The following is a 12,648-nucleotide window of genomic DNA, read 5'->3' as shown; positions in this document are numbered from 1 at the left end:
TGAGATAAATGTGCTCTTTGTGTTAAAAGGACAAACTTGACACACTTGACGTCCATTATAGGTAATTAAAGACCCTCCGCACTGTGAGTGATAACGTAATTGCTTGATTACTAGTGTCTGTAATGTGATTGCATTGCTGTAATTTATCACTGCTCATGCAGAATCATATTACTGCCTGACCAAAAAATGTAATGTGATTACAGTGGCAAGTTACACCTAGCACTAATAGATGTGTGAAAACATCTGTCCAGTCCTTCAGTGTGCAAAGCAAATGATGGAACGACAAAAGGTTTAGTGTTTGTTTATCTTTGAAACTGTTTTTAATGCAAAAGAAATTCAGTTCACGTCAGTTCTATTTCTACAGTACCAATTCTCCACAACAGTCGCCTCAAGGCGCTTTATATTATAGGTAAAGACCCGACAATGTTAGAAAGAAACTCCAACAATCGCATTAAAGCCTGTGAGCAAGCACTTGGTGACAGTGGGAAGGGAAAACTCCCTTTTAACAGGAAGAAACTTCACATACATACAGACAAAATTTCTCCTGTATTTTTATGGTTTTAACTAAGGGCTGACTTTGTCAGTAATGCGCCATCAAATAAAAGAAGGCAGCACACACTCAATGGCAGCTGTGTGCTGTGAACCAGTTACTGTCTCTGAAACTCCGTCATGTATCGTTAAAGACTGTTTTAAACCAACTCTACATGTACACAAATACAGTTTTCATGAGGAATTCAAAAAAGATAAAAGCAAGAACTTCCTAATAAATTACTCCACCTTTGCAACACCACAACTCAGAGCAAAATCACCTGGGAATGCGGTCGCTGCTGACACTGTTTTATAAACACAGAAGATCCAGTTGTTCATCTAAAGTTCGTCCTTCTCCTCTCCCGGGCAGTAGCATGCTCCCCTCTGGCTGTTCATGTACGGTCTGCAGCCTAAAGTCCACACTGTGTTGAAGAAGGTGTCTGCTACAGTCTCACATGCTGAGAAATAAGAAACAGGACAGCACAGGATCAACGGAAGCTGACGTACTCGGATTACAGTCAGAGATCAGTGATTAAAATATCACGAAGAAGAACATGACGGTGCATGAAAGGAAGGTTAAAATATTACTGACTTTCCACTTTGGACACGAAGCCGAGGCTCCTCTTGAGGTCCGAGCAGATGCTGTGGAGGCACCAGCGGAACTTGGAGTCGCAGCGATACTTGTTGGAGCCGCAGGTGTCGTAACACATATCCAGCTGATTGCAGCACTTAGTCATGGCAGGGATGCCCATGTCCATCTGACACACAGCAGGAAAGATCAATGTGTTTGTGTACAAGTGCATTATTAGCATTATTAGCTCCATCAGAAATAGGTTTGTTGTTTGTTCTGAGATCAGGTTTTATTTTGTTTTCATCGGACGAATTTTTACAGCTCTGCTGTCGCCTCTCTGTGTGGACTTTTTGTGTACTTTTTTATTACATAAACAAAGTAATATTTCTTTAGTAAACACCTCAGATGCTTTTAGATTGAGTGCCTTTATTAAAGGTGGAGTTCACCCTCTTTTTCCTCCAGTCTACTTGCATACACTCCTGTTTTTCCCAAGTTCTCCTGGATTTTAAAAGCATCTCCCACAGCCTCCTGCTTTGCTGTTCCTTCATGGAAACTCCACTAATTAATAGCTGTAATATACAGTCGGTGTTGGCATGTATGTAGTGCATATACTACTTTGCAGACAGAGCCTTCCTCCTGTCTTTACTGCTGTCACTTCATCACTTCACTTCTTTACTTAGAAGACACAGTAAAGATGTAGACTTTAGCAGACACCAATAAATAAATAATGCTGAACTGAGTGTCATGTGTTGCTCGTCAGATGCACAGTAGGAGTTGTTTTCTTGAGTAGAGCTGAGCAGACATTTAGCTCCCAGAATCAATAAAGTGTAAAAATCACAAGTCTCCTGTTTCCAGCTGTGCTGAAGTAACATAACAAGCTGGAAGCAATTTTTCATCAAAACGAGATTTCCTCCGAGCTGCACAAACGAACACAGCGTTGTAAAAGAACAGGGATAAGACAAAATATTAACTGTACACAGCTCAGTTATGGAAAGTCACATATTTTTGTTTTATTACCAATAATACCCAGAAACCTGCTCCTGGAGTTTGAAACCTAAACGTGTGCTCTTTTTAATTTAAGGTTTGCTCTCTTGCTGTTTGTTCATCTGTTTTGGTGCCTGCCCCACCGCGCGGAGCTCAATCCTAAGATATGTACGAGCAACACACTAACAATGTTTCTAAAATCATGTCCTGGTTACTGAACACAATAAAATGTGTAGAAACAGAGCAGAGGCTTCTAATGTTCAAGATTCACAGAGAGACACATGAAGTCTAAAGAAGACGAAGCTCCAGCAGCTCTTGAAACTGGCTCATTACTCTCTATGGGGCCTCGATTGTCCTCCACCCAAACTCTATAAGCGCCTTGTGAAGATGGATCCAGCTTTTCATAACAGTATTGATGATTTCCAAATAAATTTGCTCTAAACAGACAGAAGAGACCTACCCCTTCTGGAATAGGAAGACCGAAGAAGTAGGAGCTACATCCATTTGGTTCTGGCATCTGGTAGCCCGAACGAGGAACAGGAGCTTTACCTGAGGGAGAAATAGCAATTAATAAATAAATCAATTAAAATTAATTAAAATGTAGGTCATGTTTTGCAACAGGCCAGCAGGACTGTGCTGGGCTCTGGTTGATACCCCCGTGGATTTAAAATAGATCCATGTTTGCACATAGATGACATGTTGCACATCACTTGATGTTTGACCCAGTCAGCACATAAAACCTCTCCTATCAGAGTTCACAGTCCATTTCCAGGCTCAGATAACAACCGCGACAAATATCAGCGTGTACAAGACCTTTCTGAATAAATCCTATTAGCTCCGAGAGAAGGAGGTGATCAAGAAGTTATCAGGTGAGATAACTGACAGAGTGAGAGAGGAGGATCTGCAAAAGCTGTGCGTACATACTTACTAACTGGGCACATTTGTAATCAGCTGATTTGTGTTTATTAGAAATATCATAAGATGATTACTGGAATCATGATCGTATTCATAAAGGGTTCAGTTTTAGGGCATTCTTACAATTAAAAGAGCTGGCTGTTCAAAGGTGAAGAGCGGCTTTGTTCAAGCTTTAAATATTAAATGCTTCAAAAAAGGAGGCAGAGTTCGTTTAAGACCGTTGTCTACTTGCTCGAGACAGAGACACTCCAACATGCAAGAACATGTAAGAACGTGGGGCGCCAGTCTGAAACAATCTCAGAGTAATGTACACAACATAAAATCTTGAAGACTCAGATTATCATTAAAACATTCAGAGAATAAGGAGGGAAGGGGCAAAGCTGAACATCATCTGCTGTCTTCTTTGGGACAGAGCACGTTTGAAATGGACTGAGGCCAAGATAAAAACTCTTCTGTGGTCAGATTCATCAAAATGTGACATTATTTTTAGAAAACATGGATGCCGTGTCCTCCACACTAGAGAGGACAGGACTGTCTGGTTTATTCAGCCATCAGTGCTCAGTCCTAAAGCCTGCATCTCTGACGCTCAGGTGCATCAGTGGCTTTGGATCTGGCAGCTTGCACATCTGGAAATGCACCATGAATACTGAAAGGTATCGACAGGTTATAGAGAAACAAATGCTTCCCCCATCAGGATGATGCCTTTTTCAGGGAAGGCCAAGCATATTTCAGCAAAACAACACTAAACCACAAGCTGTTCCAGCAGCATGGCTTCGGGTGCTGAACTGCTAACCTTTCTATGATTTGTTCCTGCCACCAAATTAACATGAACGTAACATTTTTCTCAAAATGTTGCATTTTGTCAGTTTAAAAATGTGTAACGTTCAGCGTCAAATGTTCTATTCTGAATATAATAGGAGTTTATGAGATTTACAAATCCTTCCATTCTCTTGTTATGTACACTTTACACAGCTTTTCAAACTTTTTCAGGATCGGGGATTTAATTTGCTGCTCGTCACAGACCGCAGATGAGGGATGACATCATACAGAGCCAGCAGTAGAAAAAAAGCTGCCTGAAACTGAATGTTTAGAGCAGCCTGAAGCGTTTTATATTTACTGACCTCGTAATTTGAAACTCTGACCATTTCCAGTGCAGGTATCTAGCTTTGCTGTTTATCAATAATTTTATTTATGTATGCTTTTTATTATAAAGGCCCTACAATAATACAAACACAGATACATACATGGCCTTATACCAGACTATGTAATACCACATGTTCACCTAGCAGACCTACCATATCTGCAGCGGTATTGGCACACTCCGTCACGTCCGCCCATGAACTCCAGCATGGAGTCAAAGTATCCGCCGACGGCCTCAAAGCTGTCGCGGAGGGTCCCTAGTCCCCAGTCCCCATCTTCATCCTCTCCCTGTGTGCTGTCAGCTGCTTGGCCCTGTGCAGGTGGTGCATTTGCTGGGTCTCCGGCCTCCTGACTGAGAGCGCTGTGGATGAACAGGCCCAGCAGGAGCAGCAGGACGGGAGCGAGAAGAGCCCAGCGGGTCATCCTGTGATACAGGCAGCTCAGTGTGAACAGAGAGTTCAGAGAGTGAGGGAGCGACACTCAGTGAGGTAATACTGAAACTGTCTGCGTGACCTGAACTTTAAACCTGACTCAGGGACGGCCTCATATGTGGAGGAACAAAGTCCGGCTTCTATCTCATCTTTTTAGCATATCTGAACTTGTGCTGTTCCTGTTGACGGATGACAAAGTGCGTTTGTTCAGTAGCTCACACAAGGTGATCCAATCACACACAAAGCAGACACATTGCATTGACAATCCAACACAATGGGCAGCACATTGAACACATTTTATAAGTGGTCAGAAACTTGTCAATAACTCATGAAAGAACAAAGTTACGTTGAAACCAAGCACACCATTGTTTTTCTTGTGACATTACCAATAAGTTTGATGTGTCACGTGGCCCTCTTCCTATTGAAAAAAACAACAGTTGTATCCAAGATGGCCGACTTCTAAATGGTCACCACCCATCTTGAGGAGTTTGCCCCCTCACATATACTAATGTGCCACAAACAGGACTTTAACATCACCAACCATTCCCATGTTATTACGGTGTATCCATGTAAATGGCCCACCCTGTACATTGAGCTGGAGTTAATATTTTTGGCCAGGTGCTTTATGTGGCACAAGATCTGAGGTTAGGTGTGTGTACGTATTGGTTCAATGCTGTCTAAAGTACTGCTTTCTTTGATTCACCTGCATGATGATGTAAGCCCGCTTCTGTCTGGCACGCTCACATGCTGACAGTGTTAATTCAACTTTTAAACGTTAGGGCCAGTGTGCCACAACAACCACTTTTAAGCTGTCACCTCTGTCTGGTCTTTATGATGCTCAGCTCTTCTACATCCTTCCTGCTCTCTTGATTTCCCAACCTGCTGGACTCCTTGAACCTCTGAGACCAGGGTTGGACCAGTTAAACTGAATTGTCAACTATCTTACATACTTCATAACATCATGGTTTTAATAATGTATCTTACATTTTAAAAAAAAGTAACAAAGGTGGATAACTCAGATTGCACTGATTGTTTATTTCAGTATCACTCTGTGAGAGACAGTCTAACACACTTGGCTTGGTATTTTATATTACTGTCCGATCAAATATGGTAAATAACTTCAAAAAATGCGCTGTTATCAAGTGAGAATCCAAAAAGTTTCAGGGCTGTGCCATTACTGCAAGGTTTAACACAAGACGATACAAATCTTCACCGCTAGGCGGCGACAAGCGTCCGTAGCGTTAACCCAATGACCCTGTCGTATGGAAGTGACGTGGAGTGACGTAAATATCGAACACGGAATTAAATGGTTTTGTTTTTTTTTTTACACGGAATTAAATGTGAACGGCTGAATAACGTCCCGTCATGTACACAAGCGAAACCCCGATCGCTGGAGCGACCTCTGATAAAGTGATCCGCGTGACGGCGTAAAGTGAAAGACGTTTATTTCCTGTTTGTTTTTCGATATCGGACCTTTATAACTCCGGACCGAGCTCTGTACACACAGAGACGCACATTACTAGGAGTAAGATGGATTTTGCGAACCTGTTCTCGAGGCTCTCCGCTGTGGATGAAGGAGTGAAGAGTGCGGGTCAGCCTGCCGTCACGCAGCGGTACTTAATGAAAGTTTACCGGGGTTAGATCTGTTTTTATGGCCTCCTCTTCATCACTCACTCTCTCTGTTTGGCAGGAATGAGCCTGGGGGAGGTGGGAGAAAGAGGAAAACTCAGTGCGAGCTGTTTGGATCTCACAAAAAGGTGAGCTAACCTTGGCATTAAGGTTTGACATAACACATTAAAACAATATATTTTAGTTTGTCATAGTTTGAGTTCAACCCATCCTGTCTCTACGACAGCCAATCATAAGAGAGTTGCTTAAAAACAGGAGGGCCAGTGTCAGATAAGCGCTGTTTCATGTATCATGATGTAGATGTGTTCGCTTCATCAATCGGTGACCTCCAGCTTCCACTGGTGGGTTTGGCATCAAAGTGTTGGGGGGTTAGTATCAAATGTGTGGTAGCTGGGATGAAAATGAGCTGCTCCTTCATGAGTAAGGGAAAGAGAAGACAGGAGATGAATTGGGGAAGCACTGGCAGTGATGCTGTAGACGCTCTGTTTTGGTGTGGGTAGTGCCTGAAGGAGTGGTGGAAAGGAGCTTCTTGAAGAGTGTCTGGTTTGCATGATCTCTCGCTGTTCAACAACATGCAGGATAAGGGAAGAGCTTGAAGAGTGCTATAATGTGAACATTTGGTGTAAAACTCTACCAACCTACCTGCTGTGGTGAGCCTTTGTGGCCAAGGAGCAGCCGGTAGCTGCTAATAAAATAAAATGTAGAACTTTTATTTTTTTTATATCAAATTTTTATGTGTTTATTTTTCTGCAGAAGCCGTGTGTCCAAGCCCAGGGACCCAGAACTCGAAGTAACGCCAAAGCTGATAACACAAAGGACAAAGTGTGTTTAATGCAGAACAGCGATGGTGAGCAAAGACTGAGCAAAGGCTTCAGTAACAGAGGCCGTCAATCTCAAAGGCAGAAACATCTGAAGAAGAAGGATGGACAGAAAGATCCATATCAGCACAAGGAGGGACGGAGAGGGAGATTTTCCCGTGGACAAGGAAGACCGATGTCTGGAAGAGGTGGGAGAGGCGGAAGAGGACATGAAAATGACATGATGGTAAGCAAGACTCCAGGATGGCTTTAATTACAAACGCCATCCACCATCAGCTGGTTAGAGCTGCAGCAGCTTGAGTTTATGATGGATTGGCTCGCCATTTCATGTCACGCCATCAGTACAAACAGATACTCGGATCCTTCGGCGTTAGTTGGAATATTTATTGAAGCGGACACATTAATTCAAGTAATCCTTCAGTGGAATCAAATTTAACTCGTCTCCTTTCTTTTAGGACTTTCAAGTGAAGCCAAGGTTCATGACTCAGGAGTTCAAGGACCAGAATGCGCTGTTGGTGGACGGGCGGTTACTTTGTCGACATTTTCTTTACGGACGATGCCTAAAGGCAGGTTGCATCACAGCTGGTTATTTAACTTTACCCGAATCTCTTTTTTCAGACTGCAAAAATGAAAAATGTGCTTTCTTTCCTTTCCTGGATACAGGCTGAGAGTTGCCAGCTGGAGCATATTCAGGGTTACAACGATCTCATCAAAGAAGTCTGTAAATTTTACATCCAAGGCTTCTGCACAAAAGGGGAGAGCTGTCCGTACATGCACAATATCCTTTGATATACTGTTGTAAGCTGCCACAAACACATCTCGTTAACCAAATGAAAGCGGAGGTTGTTGGCTGTCTTGTATTTCCTATACCAAGCTGCACAGTCTTTTCCTTGCAAGTTTTTCCATAGAAAAGGAAAATGCTATCAAGGAGAAGACTGCAAGTTTTCTCACGAGCCGCTTACTGACGTCACAGGAAAACTGTTGGATGAGGTGTGCATGGAGAAGTCAGGCATGAAAATGGTCTCAAAATGTTTTGCATGCATTGCTTTGTGCTGAAATCAAATGTAAATGCTTTGCTTCTTTTCACTGCAGTTATTAAAATGGCAACGTGACCTCTCTGAGCTTGCAAAAAAAGCTGAGCATGAGCCTCCGGGACAGCCGGCGAGCAAAGAGGAGGCAGGAATGACAGAAACAAAGGGGACCCCCAGTGTTTTCATGGACCCGCTCAGGTATGCACCTCTGAATTTAAACATGTCCTCATCCTCACGTGCAGTAAGTGTAATTGAAGGATTAGTTCATGAATATGAGACCGACGACACAGAAGATGGGCTTTTATGTGCAGGCATAGACTGTATATAAAAGATGGATTACATTTTCTCTGGACTACAGAGCAGCAAACATTAATCTGAACACGACTCGCTGCTGTATTCTAAGAGGAACTTAAGTTGTTACGATGCTTTTAGCCTTTAACAGGAATTTTTCTGATAATCCATGCACGTTACCTTCACTGGACATTTTTATTTTTCAGGCCTAACTTTTACCGCAGCGCAGATGCAGCTACAGCTACAGAAGGGGAACCCTCAGTACACCAGATACAAGAAATGGCCACAGTTACAGATGAAGCTGTTCTTCGGTGTGCAGCAGACACCGCCCGACCTCACAGCCCTTCATCAACCAGCAGTAACTGCCCGGAGCCAGTTTGTTATTCAGTGGAAGCCATGCTTGGACCTCAGCTGTACAGGTCTTTCCCTAGCTTCTATAATACTCCTGAAAGCAAAGAATCTACTACCCCTTCTGCCGCAGAGACCACCACCGAGGCCACTTTAGGCTCCACGACACAAAAGGAAGTTCCCTATTCTGTTGATGCTGTCCTCAGGTCCTTAAAATCAGTGGAAAATTACACCCTTGGTCAAAGACTCACTGCTTCAAGTGTAAAAACTGAGGAAATCCAGGATCCTCTCTTAAGTTCACAACATCAAGTACAAAAAGTCTCACTGAGTATCAAACATGAGCCAAACAAACCCTTCAAGAAAATGTACAAGAGCCTGTCTTCCCTACAAGTGCACGACAGCCTGATTTCTAGCTCTGATCTTATTCTTTCCTCTGGTACTCAGCAATGTGGAGCTATACCAGAGTCCCTGAAATCTGCTGAAATGGCTTTTCATGAAGTTAAACTGGAGCGTTTGCATCCTCCTGTTATAGATGAAGATAATCCTGCATCTTCCAAAAGCAAATCGGACATGAATGAAAGCTCACAGCTTCCTACAGATAACACCCGTCCTCCTAAACATCTCTCGGGTATTTCTCCCTCTTCAGGCGTCTCAGAGTTTAAAAGCAGAACTTCTGCTCCTGTTGAACCTGCAGATGGCTCCATTAAGACGAGTGACTCTGCAAACATTGCCGTTCACCATTTTGCAGCAAAGCAGCTTGCTGAGATCCCTCGGTACCAAAGAAAGACCAAATCTGTCTTCCAACCCGGTACACAGAAACGCTGTTCTGCTAAAATGTCACCGGAGTGCAGCGGGGAGACTCCAACTCTATCCGATTGTTCAGCTGGACGTAAAAAGACTCAGAAAATCCCCTTCAGTTGCCTTTTTAAAAACCCAATCGCTGAGAGCGTGACACCGACACCTGACCCAGTGAGAGCCTCACAGCCTGCACATTTCACCAGCAAAGAAGGACATTTAAAAACTGAAGTCAAACCTGAGAAAACCTCTGCTGCTTCCTTCCTCAGCCTTTTTGCAAACCCCCTCTCTGAGACTTTGAGTTTGCCTCCCTGCAGTCAGGCGTCAGCTGAAAGTCCTTTTCAAAGCGTTTCTAATGTAGAGTTGGCTCCTTCGTGCCAGGTCCAAACTGATGTTAAACAAAGTCCTGATAGTTGCTCCACAACCTCTGAAGCTGAGCCTGATCCTGTGAAGCAGCCAGCAGATCCAGCTTGCAGCATCGTGCAGGATTCAATCAAGGAGACTTCCTCCAGTCCAGCTCCGGGTGGTCCGAATCCATCTGAAACTCCGGCACAGCAGCAACTGCCTCACGTCTCATCGCCCACAAGTAAGGATGCGCTCAACACGTACAAAAATGTCTAATGTCCATTTGTGTGTCTGAAATGTGCTCTTAACGTCTGCCATAGGGGCGCCTAAGGATTCAGTCCTGAAATCCCTGTTTGTGAGCCTGAGCCCATACCAGGAGGATGGAGAGCAGCGGGGCGGCATTCAGATCAGTGGTGCGCCGTTTATTCACGCCCCCTAAAAACATTAAATACTTTAAATAAAATTTTAGTGGAATGAAACAGAAATCAGTTTTTTTTTTTTGTTTTTTTTTTAAATTTCAGAACTAGAAATGAGCAACAAAGGTCGCGTCGGGCACACTTTTGGAAAACAACAGCACGAAGAAAAGAAGCATCGGGTACGTGAATGCATGTTTAACATAAAACAGTTTAGGTTTAGGCCACGCCCCCAAACTGAGCAGAAAGAAGAAGAAGAAGCAGAAAGAATCTGCTGTTTTCAAAGAATCAGGATCAGTTCAAACTGTACTTCTTTATCTGCAAGACTGTTAGTGTGGAAGAGAAGTAAGATAAGATAAGATAAGATAACCTTTATTAGTCCCACACGTGGGAAATTTGTTTTGTCACAGCAGGAAGTGGACAGTGCAAAAGTTATGAGGCAAAAATTAGAATACAATAAGAATAAATACAGTACACAACTGTACAGAATAGAATAAAATAAAATACTATATACAGTAGAATAAAATAAAATAAATATACAATAAGATAAAAATAGAATACAAATACAAATACTATATACAACTGAGTAAAAATACAACGATGACAGAAAGGATTATTGCACTTAGTATTATTGCATATGTATGGATGTGTGTGCTTGATCAGTTAAAGTCTTTATTATGGAGTCTGACAGCAGTGGGGAGGAAAGACCTGCGAAATCTCTCCGTCCCACACCGTGGGTGCCGCAGTCTCCCACTGAAGGAGCTGCTCAGTGCTGTCACAGTCTGCTGCATGGGGTGGGAGATGTTGTCCATCAGGGATGACAGCTTAGCCGCCGTTCTCCTGTCACTCACCACCTCCACTGGGTCCAGAGATGCTCTCTTCAGCCTCATCAGCCTCCACAGGCAGTAATTCTTTACATCGACAAGGTTCCCGAGAGTTCTTCAAAAGTTTTAAAGCCTGAAAAATCAACAAAATTAAGAGCATAAAATGACTTAAATTTCCCATAAATTTGATGAAAGACTATATTTTTGAGACTGGTAGGAAGAAAATACAGCTTTTAACTTAAGTTTTGTTACTGCTCACATTTATTGTCTGTTTATTTTCAGTGGTGATTGTACACATTTATCTGTTTTAAGATTTAGGTACGTATGCATTAAGCTAATCGAATAATTGGAGAGAAAAATACAAAATAAAAATGTGACAAATTGGTCACAATGGGCTGGCATGGCTGCAGGGCCAACTGTTCAAAATCCAAAAAGGTTTCACCTTTCATATTATTGTTCATCGGCAGTCAAATATAATACTGCATTTCAGCATTGTTTGGTTAGTATTTAGTTAGTATTTTTCAAATGGTGAGGGGCCCTGTTTGGAGTTGGTAGTTACTGCTGTAAAAAAGCAGTTTGGCCTCTGAAGTCTGTTTATTTCAGCGGTTTAGTGTTCGTGTGAGAGTTTTTACACAGACACTGATCAGAGATGATCTACACCTGAATATTGTGAGTTTTTCTATTTATTTCTTTGTGCTCTGCTCCTCAGACGTCCAGCAGTCGGCCCACCGTGAAGGCGTCTGCACGCTCAACAGACGACCAGCTTTCTTTTCAAACTCCTCAGAACTCCTCAGAGGTAACAGCAGGGCTGACCCTCAGCAGTCCAGGTGTGACCGAACCTCAGGTTAGAAACTCTGGCACGTATAAGCTGCCACTGGAACCAGCAACACCGGAGATCAACCACCACACCGACCCGAGAGAGATGCACTGCTCTAGGAAAGAAAAGAGGGGGCGTGGGAGGGTGGGGGTGACTCCACTGAAGGACCTTTTTAAGACTCTGGACAGCGCTGTTTTCCACCTGGGACGTTAACGTTGGGTTTCCTCTGTTAGATGCAATCATAGCGAAAATCATACTAGTGATGGGACTGTGAGTGTGCACTAAACCTGCACGTTTGCTTGTTCATCCATGCATCACCAAAGTTTTGACTAAATCACATCGGTGCATCAAACCAGATTACCAGTGTTTGCACAGTCCTGTCAGTCTTTTGGGTTTTTTTTGAAAATGACACTAAAACTGACACTTTTTTCCTGCAGTGTTTTTTTTATTTTTTGCTTTGTGATCAGTCGCGTAACTGTGTTCAGCATCTGACACATTTAAGTAAATCCTGTGTTTTAACAGGCTCATTGTGTGTTATTTTCTTTCAACATTTTTATACATTCCTGTGACTTAAATTTAGCTCACTGTAGAGATTTTTTTATTAAAAACGTGTTTATTTTAATTAAATAACCCCAAACACTCATTTGTGCCTCAAACGTTTTGGTAAAGGTGTAAAATCTTCTACTTTGATACTGTAAGTAAACTTTATGCATATATTCCAAATTGTCTGATGTTTAGCATTTGTTGTTTCCATTTTCAGTGAATATT

At 42.6% G+C, this 12,648-nt stretch overlaps 2 protein-coding genes across 2 annotated transcripts; one reads left to right on the top strand and one right to left on the bottom strand.

Annotated features, from left to right (window-relative positions):
- Positions 1–290: 290 nt before the first annotated feature.
- Positions 291–4,632, bottom strand: LOC146573304 (group XIIB secretory phospholipase A2-like protein). Its single transcript, XM_085278039.1, has 4 exons — positions 4,294–4,632; positions 2,544–2,632; positions 1,121–1,286; positions 291–986 (listed from the first exon to the last, which is right to left on the bottom strand). Exons 1-4 carry the CDS (start codon positions 4,559–4,561, stop codon positions 868–870), a joined length of 642 nt encoding a protein of 213 aa, XP_085134165.1. The 5' UTR covers positions 4,562–4,632; the 3' UTR covers positions 291–867.
- Positions 4,633–5,840: 1,208 nt separating this feature from the next.
- On the top strand, positions 5,841–12,603 carry LOC146573303 (uncharacterized). The gene is made up of 11 exons (XM_085278033.1): positions 5,841–6,182; positions 6,260–6,326; positions 6,952–7,242; positions 7,472–7,582; positions 7,680–7,795; positions 7,898–8,006; positions 8,109–8,245; positions 8,545–10,067; positions 10,147–10,239; positions 10,348–10,421; positions 11,773–12,603. Exons 1-11 carry the CDS (start codon positions 6,100–6,102, stop codon positions 12,091–12,093), a joined length of 2,925 nt encoding a protein of 974 aa, XP_085134159.1. The 5' UTR covers positions 5,841–6,099; the 3' UTR covers positions 12,094–12,603.
- Positions 12,604–12,648: the final 45 nt, after the last annotated feature.

This window comes from Mchenga conophoros, linkage group LG6, assembly GCF_057382185.1.
Source record: "Mchenga conophoros isolate Kocher_MC1m ecotype Shallow Benthic linkage group LG6, M_conophoros_male_GT1.1, whole genome shotgun sequence".
Taxonomy (NCBI): Eukaryota; Metazoa; Chordata; class Actinopteri; order Cichliformes; family Cichlidae; genus Mchenga; species Mchenga conophoros.
Note: the sequence above shows the minus strand (reverse complement) of the source record. Positions and strands in the feature narration are given on the sequence as shown.